The sequence below is a fragment of the Thamnophis elegans genome, chromosome 13, assembly GCF_009769535.1.
Source record: "Thamnophis elegans isolate rThaEle1 chromosome 13, rThaEle1.pri, whole genome shotgun sequence".
Classification (NCBI taxonomy): Eukaryota; Metazoa; Chordata; class Lepidosauria; order Squamata; family Colubridae; genus Thamnophis; species Thamnophis elegans.
Window position 1 is genome coordinate 20,170,868 of NC_045553.1, and position 11,077 is coordinate 20,181,944.

The 11,077-nt window shown below is 45.8% G+C and overlaps 1 protein-coding gene across 1 annotated transcript in view; it reads left to right on the forward strand.

Annotated features, from left to right (window-relative positions):
- VAMP8 (vesicle associated membrane protein 8) overlaps positions 1-11,077 on the forward strand; it is a 13,520-nt gene continuing 2,443 nt past the window's right edge. Inside the window, exons 1-2 of the mRNA XM_032228982.1 lie at positions 1-103; positions 9,862-10,029. Of these exons, the coding sequence (XP_032084873.1) occupies positions 101-103; positions 9,862-10,029 (171 nt within the window). The 5' untranslated portion in view covers positions 1-100. The remainder of the gene's footprint in view (positions 104-9,861; positions 10,030-11,077) is intronic.

Here is an 11,077-nt window from a genome sequence, read left to right on the forward strand (position 1 = left end):
GGGCTACCTGCGAGGCGGCGGAGGAGGAGGAGGAAGGAAGAGGCGCGGGGGAGCGCCAAGGATCGGGAAGAGGCCGGGGCTCCTGCGAGACGCCACCACCATGGTAAGCCGCTCTCGAGGGGGCTGGAGGGGAGGCGCCGCCCGCGCAGAGACCGCCGCCGCCCGCACCTGCCTCAGGGACTTAAGGGGGGGGGGTTGGACAGCGCCGCCATTGCACCCGGCGCCACCCGGGCGGGGCCGGCTGCGGAGCTCCCGTCGAACGGGGCCGCCTTTCCAGCCTAGCGCTCCGGTGGGGTGGAGGCGCCGTCAGCGGGGCGCCCGGAAGGCCGCCTTGAGCCGGCCACGGGCTGAGGGGGAGAATGGGGAGTCGGCCGAGGTGGAGATCCGGGGAGACGCCCAAGGGGAGGCCGAAGGGGAGCCGGGGGAGTAATGGGAGGGCTGAGCGCTTCGTGGCTTCCGGGGAGAAGCTCTGTCTTGCCTCTCCGCTGGCTTTTGTAGGCAAACGATGCCATCAGTCCCCATCTCACCCGCGGCCCTCCCACTCCCCTTCACCTCCCACCGTCCCTGCGAGCGTTTAGCCGCGGCTGCCTCACCCCCAACCCCACTCCGGCTCCTTTCAACCACTTGGCTTCCTTCTTTCCGTGAGCCTTGGCCGCTTTCCGCCCGGCTCCTACGGGGCTTCCCCATTTCTCCGAGAGCGGAAGACTTCCCGGTTATTTACTAAATCAGCTGGAATTCAGACTACTGGCCCGTAGGCCACAGCTCTCCAAACTTGGCCACGGGAAGACTTGTGGACTTGAAATCCCAGAATTCCCCACTCAGCTGGCTGGGGAATTCTGGGAGTTGGAGTCCACAAGTCTTCCAGTGGCCAAGTTTGAAGACCTCTGATCTAAGTGGAGAGATCACAGAGGAAGCGATTACAAGTGAGTAAATTATGCTGACTGGGGAATTATGGGAGTTGGAGTCCACAAGTCTTAAAGTGACTAAGTTTGAAGACTTCTGATCTAAGTGGAGAGATCACAGAGAAAGTGATTACAAGAGAGTAAATTATGCTGATTGGGGAATTCTGGGAGTTGAAGTCCACAAGTCTTCAAGTTGCCAAATTTGAAGACCTCTGCCCTAGGAAATCTGGGTTTCCACTGCTTTCATTGTGGCTTAGCATATCCTGCAACCGCAGTTAAACCCATAGGTTAACCATCATCTGTCCGACTGGTGGGCCCTCCTAGCCCCCTTCTTGCCGTCACCCATGTTTGGCCCAGGCCTGGCTCAGGTGAGACCAGCCGCTCCCTTCTTGTCCCAAAAGAGGAAATTCTTTTCGGTTGTGGTGTGCAAAGGTTTCTGCTTGGACCCAAAGCCAGCAGGGGGCAGATGAGCCATAGGCTCCTCAGAAGAAACAGGTTGGAAGGGACCTTGGACATCATCTAGTTGGAGCAGGGGATCCTACACCATTTCTGACAGATGGAAGCCCGGTCTCTTATTGAAAGCTTCCAGTGAAGTTCCCAAAACTTCTGAAGGCAACTTCTCTTCCATGGGTGGACTGTTCTCACTGTCAGAAAATTCCTCCTTATTTCCAGGTTGAATCTCTCCTTGGTCAATTTCCATCTAGTGTTCTTTCTCTGGTCTTTGGGTCCTTTGGAGAATAGCAATAGCAATAGCAGTTAGACTTATATACCGCTTCATAGGGCTTTCAGCCCTCTCTAAGCAGTGTACAGAGTCAGCATATTGCCCCCAACAATAATCCGGGTCCTCATTTTACCCACCTCGGAAGGATGGAAGGCTGAGTCAACCCTGAGCCGGTGAGATTTGAACAGCCGAACTGCAGAACTGCAGTCAGCTGAAGTAGCCTGCAGTGCTGCATTTAATTACTGCGCCACCTCAGCTCTCTAGCTTGACCACTTCCTTTCTAGGGAAGTCCCTCAAGTATTGGAAGGCTGCTCTCCTGTCTCCCCTGGTCCTTCTCTTCCCTAGACTAGCCAGGCCCAGTTCCTGCAACTATTCATCGTATGTTTTAGTCTCCAGTCCCCTCATCATCGCGGTTGCTCTTCTCTGCACTTTTTCTAGAGTCTCCACATCTTTTGATAGTCTGGTGACCAAAAATGGATGTAGGATTCCAGGTGTGGCCTTCCTAAGGCTGAAGCTCTGGGCTTTCTTGAGTGGGAAGAAGCCAAGGCAGTGGAGCAGAGCGGAAGGGAGGAAAGAGCTTTCAAGGTGGGGCCAGGAGGTCCCTATTTAATCCTTGGGGAACAAAATTGTTTTCAGGATTTCCAACTAGATTCTGTTTCTCCTTTACTTGAATTGAACGTTTTCCCCCTTCATTTTGAAATAATCCCAGAAATCTGTTTCCTATGATTAAAATCAGAGCAGTGGTCTGTGATATCCAAATACAGGTAGTCCTCGACTTACACCAGTTCACTTAGTGACCTTTTGAAGTTACAATGGCACTGAAAAAGTGGATTATGACCGGTTTTCACATGACCATTGCAGCATCCCCATGGAATCACAATTCAGATGCTTGGAAAATGACTTATATTTATGACGGTCGCAGCACCTTGCTTGGCCTTCTGACAAGCAAAGTCAGTGGGAAAGCCATATTCAGTTAAGAACTGGGCTCACTGATTTAACAACTGCAGTGATTCACTTAACAACTCTGACAAGACAGATTGTAAAATAGGGCAAAATTCACTCAACAAATGTCTCACTTTGCTAAGTGATATTTTGGGCTTATAATTGTCATCATGTCGAGGACTAACTGTAGAAAAGTCACAGACTTGCCAAAGGATTTTGCATGCATCAGGATTGCACAACTTTCTTGGCCTCATCAGGCCTCGAGAGTTCCCCCAGGGTTCCTGCGTTCAAAAGACTAGGTGCCTCCGAGGCAAAAGCAAATGTTACTGCGTTGTATTTGGCCCTATTGATGAAATATGTTTAACGTGGCTGCTGCTTCAGAAGGGGAGGAAATAAAAACTGTGCATTTAATGGAGGACAAATTGTGGAAGTGTTCCGAAGGCTACAACTCCCCTTTGGTGGGGCACGAACATCCTTGGACTTCAGACAGTCCATCCTTGATGACATTGCTGGAACTTTTACCGGGCTTCTCCAGCTCTGACTCTCAAATTGCATGGACTGTTGATAAAGGGTGCCTTCGAGAGGGAGAGGGAGAGGGAGAGAGTGTGATAGGAACACCAGTGTTTGCTTCATTTGGAGCTTCTTGGTAGTTCCTGCTGCAAATACAGAAGTCCAGGCACCAACAAGCGAAGGTGCCAGCTGAGGGTACCCAGCTGCTGCCCACCTGGCAGTCCGAAAGCATGCAAATGTGAATGAATATATATTTATATTTATTATATTATATTATATTATATTATATTATATTATATTATATTATATTATATTATATTATATTATATTATATTATATTATATTATATTATATTATATTATATTATATTATATATTGATAAGGAGGAGACCTGTGGCATAATGGCTAAGACGTTTGCCTAAGATGCAATACAGCACAGGTTCGAATCCCAGTAAGGGTATGGCTAGCTGATGAGAGCTAAATAGCTTGAAATAGATCTATACTAGTCTCCCTTTATTTATTTATCAGCACAAATAAACACACACACACACACAGATATATATGTGACTTTAAGTATATATATATATATATATATATATATATATATATATATATATATATATATATATATATACACACACACACACACATATATATATATATACACACACATATATATATATATATATATATATATATATATATATATATATATATATATATATATATATATATACACATACATACATACATACATACATACATACATACATACATACATATATATATATCCATACCACACATACACACACCACTTTGGTGGGAAGGTTTTCCGTTTTCCCGCCACAATGCTTCTTGGGGTGGAGTCATGTTGGCCACATGGCCACAGAAACGTCTTCGGAGAGCTCTGGCTCCCTCAACTAGGAACCGGAGGTGAGCAGGCACGGCTGGACAGGGGAAACTGTTACCTTTAGTGCTCAACAGACAATTGCCTGAGAAAGAGGGAGTTGCGGCCCATAAGGCCACTGTGACATTCACGTATGCCTGGATGGCAGCGTCCTGCAGTCATTTGACAATGACGTGCAACATTTTTTTTGCCCATTCATTTTGGCTTTTTTTTGCCAGTTAAAAAAAAAAAAACTCATCCAGGAGAATGGATTCAGATTTATGACCTCATGAGTCACTAAATGACTGTCAAAATTGGGCCAGTCACTTGGTGCCTTAACTTATGATCCCAGTGACCGAAATTCCACTCCCAATTGTGGTTGTAAGCCTGAAGTTTATCTGTATGGATGATTGCTCACCTAGTCCCATTGGATGACCTCACCTGCTCCTTGGTGTAAATGTTAATTAGGAGTGGGGAGAGGAACCTGGCCTCAGATAGAGGCCTAAATCTCTCTCGCCTTATTAACACGGATTGAAGCCACCCTTGATGAAAGGAGGAGAACATAGGCAAAAAGGAGAGAAAAATCACTGGCATTGAGGGTTACTGAGCGATTTAAGGAGAGCAAGAATGGATGATTCCCCAGAGCCATTTGGGGGGAAGGGGCTTGGCACAGATTCATCTGGGGCACCAGTTGCACCTTTTCCTGGACTGAGTGGCCTTGCTCATGGTCACTCATGCCTCGGTCACTTTCTGTTTGGATTACCGCAATGCTCGCCACATGAAGTTGCCCTGGAAAAACCACCCGGAAGCCACAGCTGGTCTAGACTGGTGAGGCTTAGGCACCCCTCACTTTGCCCATGTAGCACCTCTGTTGTGGGAGCTCCATTGGCCCCCCGTGTCTCCCCAGGGACAATTCAAGATGCTGGTTATTCTCTTTGAAGCAGTTCAGGGCAGTGATGGTGAACCTTCTTGGCATTGAGTGCCCAAACTGGAGCACATGTGCACCAGAACCCCTAAGACCAGTTGGCCGGCGCACACATGCCTGGTGTTTTGGTTGTTTTTGCCTGGTTTTTGAGCTGTTTTTCCAAGACAAAAATGGCCTGAAAACAGCCTGAAAAACGGCTTGAAGATGCCCCAAAACAGCCTGGTTTTGCATAGACACACACACACACACACACACACACACACACACACACACACACGACCCAATTACAGTGGCCATTTTCAGGCCATTTTCCGGTGCACACAAAGACCAGTTGGCCAGTGTGCATGTGTGTGCCAGAAACCCGAAGAGCAGCTGGTGAAAGGGCTCTGGGGGCCACCACGCGTGCCGTAGGTTCGCCATGACTGGTTTAGGGCCAGGTTATCTGTGGGGCCATCCACCCACTTAAGGACATCGACCCACCCTCCAAGCTATTCCTGGTCCCGGCCCTTCAGCACTGCCACTTTCTGGGAGCTGGGAAGGGTTCCTATCCTGTGGCAGCCCCTGGAGCCCCTTTCTCCTTGAAGTTCTTCCCAAAAGGATGGAGGAAGACCTGGCTTCCCCCACCCACCCCCAAGTGCTGGAGTAGAATGAGGTTGATGAGAGGATTTTAAAATCCTAGAACTTGGAAGTCCCAAAGGTGCTTTTTTTTTCAGGAGGCAACTGGACTTTCTGGTTTTTCTTTGAAGTCTTTTCGCTTCTGATCCAAGCAGCTTCTCTGCCCTCAACATCTTTTTTGTATTGTGTGACCAGACTGGATGTAAGTGAGGTCTTCTTACTAAGGCCTTGTAAAGCAATATTAATCCTTCTGTGACCTTGACTCGATCCCTCGGTTGCTGCAGCCTAAGACTGCGTTGGCTTTTTTGGTAGCTGCAGCACTTGGCTGGCTCCTACTTCAGTGGTTGTACACTAGGACTTCCAAATCTCCCACACAGTGGCTGCTGTTGAGCCAGGTGCCACCTAGTTTTCCTTGCCTAAGTGAGAAAAATCTTTCTTTTCTCACCACTGAATTGCATTTTGTTGGATGGGGCCCAGTGTTCAACTCTGTCAAAATCCTCTGTCGAAGAGAAGCCTCAGCCAGGGTGACATGATAGCAGTCTTCCAATAGGTGAGGGCTTGTCACAGAGAAGAATGACTTATGACATATTCTTAGAGGGCACCAGAGGGTGGGAAAAGAGAAGTGGAAGTTTGTCAAAGAGAGATTCAATCTAGAAAAAGTTTTCTGAATGTAAGAGCAATTCAGCAATGGGATAGCTTGCCTCCTAGGTTTGTGGCTGCTCCATCACTGGAGGTTTTCAAAAATAGACTGGACAACCATTTGACTGGGTTGGTATAAGGTCTTCTGCCTTAAGCAGAGGGTTGGACTAGAAGACCTCCAAGGTCCCTTCCAGCCCTGTGATCCTATAACTGTATGAATTGACCTCTTGGTCTGGTTTATCTAGTGGAATTGATCACAGGATCTGTTTCATATAGAAGTGGTTGTTTCATTAAATCTGGGAGAAATGCAAAGCTGCTTTGTCTTCCTGAGGATTTGGCCCCCCTCGTCTGCTGAGCTGATGTCCCTTCCATTCACGGAGGGCTCCCTTGCAGCCCCATTGTGATGATGAGGACGCCTTGTTCTGGTTCTTCCTGTATTGCTTGTCCTGCTAGTGGCTGCAGGGACTTATTCTGTTGGTCCTGGGAGATACCTGGCATACTTTTCATATCGGAAGGCTGGTATCATTGCAGCTGCAACCTGGAGAGAACCTCTTTGTCTTCCGGGTCTGTTTTCAGGTGTGGCACGACTGGTTCTGAACAGCTACCAGAGATTCCACATTTAATAACAACTCTCTGGCTTCACCAATTCTGGGATGCATTCAAAACAGGAATTTGAAATTAACTCTCTAGGTCAGAAGTCTGGATGCAGAATTTATTGAGTGTCTTGCATGACCTGGTTAAGGAAAATGGAAGCAGCCCTCACTGCCCTAAGGAGATCTTGATATTTCAAATAGAGGTTCCAGAATATGCCATTCAACCCCATATAAACTTCGCCACCATCAAAAGTTACAATGCAATTTTGAAAGCTCAGGTATCTCTATGGAACCCCAAATTAGGTCTATCAACTGATTTCTAATTTGTGAGCAGAAATAAAGGATTTTAGCCCATTTGTTTTTTCTGTTTTCTTGGTATGTAAAACCAACCCAAAATATTATGGATCAGTTTTGTTTTGTTTTTTTCTTGTTTTGTTTTGATAAAACTTGATGGGAATTTGAACGTTTGCTATACTCATTTTCTGATGTGTGATGGGAGGGAGCTCTGCCAGCAAAATGAAGATGGTTTCTGGGACTTTGGGGGGAGATCTAGCAATAGCAAAACTGCAAATCAAAGCTGAAGTCTGCAGCGTAGACAAGAAACCAGTGAATAGATTGTTTCCCTGGAACCTCTCTGGATAAAGGAGAGAAGGGAGATCACCCATATGTGCTCCAGATGGCTGCTCCTTACAGGGAGACTGCAGGACAAGGGTTTTCCATGGATTTGAGCGCCAGGGATTGATAGGATCAGTCATTTTGTTTCAACTGTGGTGAAGCCTGTTAAAGCAGGGAGTCGTCCCTCCCCCCCCCCCCGTCCACCTCGCTTCCCTGCCTACTTGCTTTTAGGAAACTGTGGGTCTTTGCTTGCTCTGGTCTCTTTGTGGGCAGGAGGCTGAAGGTTTTATGAAAAAAGATGAGAACTGTTGCATTAAAAAAAAAGCCGTTTGTGGTGATAAAATAAGAACTGCCTCCAGTTGTAACACAGGAAATAAGTAGAGCATATCTATTAGAAATTGGGACAATGGGAAGAGCACGTTTGATGGTTGATTTCAGGTTTTTTTTTAATCTTGCTTTAAGGATCCAGTTATGAGAATTACTGTGAAAACAACTGTGTGGAAATTTTGGAATGGTTCAGCTGTATTATTGCAATATAAGAATTGTATTATTTATTCAGCTGTTCCACTGGATATTTTTCTGCCTCTTTGAAAATGCCCATAATTCTCAGTGGATGTCTGATAATACAAATTACTCTTGTTCTTTATTAAATATCTCTCATACTTGGTGGACGTGAATATTACTGCAGCATTGAATGACTGTGTGATAAAATGTCTTTTGTTTCCTACCCGCCCAAAATTTAGTTTGCAACTTGTTTGAATCTTTGTGTTTTCATATGTGTTATTATGAAGGGCGTAATGGAAATTGATGCTGCAATGGCAATAGAGTATACATAAAATAATTTGGGTTATTAAATACTGGATTTTTGGAAAGATAATTCAGGCTGAATTATCTCCAATATAATTATTAAAGATAATAATTGTGCCAATGTTGTAATGCCATCTTTGGAAAAGGATCTAAGGGGAGAAAGGCAAGCAAAAGGATCAGAGCCTCAAATATCTAAAGAAGCATCCTGTAGGTGGGAGTTGAGAACTGCTGCAAGAGACAGGATGAGAAACAACGGCTTTAATTTATAAAGGAAATGTTGGGCATCAGAAGAAATTCCTAATGATGAGAGCATTCAAATAGGATAATTCGCCTTGACACCGGATGGCTCTTCTTTGCTGGAGGTGTTTTCAAATGGAAATGGGATGCTGCTACGACAGGGATGCTTGCGCTGAGCAAAAGGCCTTCAGGTTCTCTTCCAATCCTTCAATTTGATGGGTCTTTGGTCCAGCAGCGCTAGCTGAGTTTCGGTTATGGAGGTCTGAGGATGTAGCCAAGCAGTTTAGTCATATGAGCTCTCTATTTGTATTGGTCTGGCTTATTACACCAAATAAAAGGGGAGATAGAGTAGAGTAAACAGAACAGGATAGGAATAGAATAGAATATTAGAATTAAGATTAGAATAGAATAAGGGTGAATAGAATAGAATATTGGAATATAGAATAGAATAGAATTCTTTATTGGCCAAATGTGATTGGACACACAAGGAATTTGTCTTTGGTGCAGATGCTCTCAGTGTACATAAAGAAAAATAAAATAAATTCATCAGGTATAAAAAGATACAACACTTAGTGATAGTCAAGGTTACTAATAAGCTATCAGATCATGTTAGGAAACAAAAACAATATAAATTGTAAAGATACAAACAACGTGGTTATAGTCATAAGTGGGGAGAGATAGGTACTAGGAAGGAAGAGAAGAATAATAGTAGTAACACAGTCTTAGTAGGTAATATGACAGTGTTGTGGGAATTATTTCTAACAGAGTGAAGGCGTTTGGGAAAAAGCTGCCTTCGTGTCCAGTTGTTCTGGTGTGCAGGGCTCTATAGCTTCGTTTTGAGGGTAGCAGTTGAAACAATGAATGTCCAGGATCCAAGGGGTCTGTGGATATTTTCACAGCCTTCTTTATGAGTCGTGCAGTGTTCAGGTCCTCAATGGAAGGCAGGTTGGTAGCCATTGTTTCCTCTGCAGATCTAATTATCAGTTGAAGTCTGTATTTGTCTTGTTTGGTTGCAGAGCCAAACCAGAGAGTTATGGAGGTGCAGATGACAGACTCAATCATTCCTCTGTAGAACAGAATGGTGTTTTACAAATACTTTCTGATCAGTATTCGAAGCAGGCAAAGGTATATTGGATCTAGTATGGACACTGACCTTGTGACTGTTGACTGCTTCTTAAAAATGCTCATCCTGTACCATACAAGGGAAGGCAGGGTTTGAGTTCCAGAATTCTTGGCCACTTTGTGTGCTGGTGATTTTTAGAAGTTTTTGGAAACTGCACCTAGTCATTGGAAGATTTTTGGATGTGGTTGGACAATGATACATTTCTACTTTGCCCGAAACTCTGATAAAAGTCTCTCTTGGCTATGGCATCCCATATAGAGGTAGCATGGGAAGGAGAAAGGAAGGGAGTGGGTAGCATCTTTCCTTCCCTTCTGCCTGCCAAAACCTTGTTCTTTTTTCTCTTCAGGAGGGAGGCACTGGAAGTGGCCCAGGGATGGCCAATGAGCGGGTGAAGAACCTCCATACTGAAGTTGAAGGTGTCAAGAACATCATGGCTCAGAATGTGGAGCGGATTCTAGCAAGGGGTGAAAACCTTGACCATCTGCGCAACAAGACAGAAGACCTGGAAGCAACGGTGGGCTCTCATTCTCTGGGTTGTGGGGTAGGACTAAGCAGGCATCCAAGTTTCAGTTCGAGGTCCAGGACAAGAGTGAAGGAGAAACCCTGAGTTTCTGTTGTGGCCCAGGTTGGGGAGGAGCATGGGCCAGTCCTGGAGTCTGGGGAAGGCTCGGATGAGGGCTCTGTGTCAGAGGCAGAGAGGGGACCAGAGCCTTATGCCAGTTTTCAGCTGCCTTCAGAGTCAGACATCAGTGAGGCAGAAGACCAGCTGGAGCCTGAACCCAGTGTGCGCATGAACAGAGTTGCCAGACAAAGGGAACAGCTAAAGAACAGGGATTGACTTGGGAGTAAGGCCACAGGGGGACAATGAATGGTCCCTCCCAGAGGAAATAAAAGAGGAGCGAAAGAGGAGTGGAGTTTGTAGGAGACAGTGAGTTTGCTTCATTGGTTCATGATTCTCTGAGACTCTGCCAGGTTTTGCAGATATCAGCCTGGCAGCTCTCCAAGCCAGGTAAGGTCTGTGACCATAAATCCTCCCTTGAAAGACTTTGCTGCATGTGAATGAGCAGAATTCACAGTCAATTAATAAAAGGGGTTTTTGTTAGGACCAGGAGTTTGCTTCATGCTCTCGGGAAGCCTCGGTCAGAACAGCTTCTTCCCAAGTACAGATCCAGCAGCCAGGGTTGAGAAAAGGACTAAAGCCATATCCTTAAAGAGCGAAATGTTGGTTATATAATGTAAACTTGCCTATTCTGCTTGTTATACAATTGTTGACTCATCCAGTATCAGGTATCAATTAGAGATGACAATGTTAAGGCAAGCCAGAGGAGGGAGGGAGGGAGGAAGTTGCTCAAACCGAGTTAAAAGCAAGCGGTTTTTCTGTGCTGTGTGGACTGCATTAGCTCACCTTGCTTGAGGGGAGGAACGCGGTCCATGAGAAGACATGCGGATGAGACCGAGGTCCGTGATCAGACTGGAACTGCTGAAGCCCCGAGGCCCTAGAACAGCCTTTGGGGCAATTCAGTGTTCTCTGAAATGAGTAGATGAGGTCTAAAGCTTTGCTG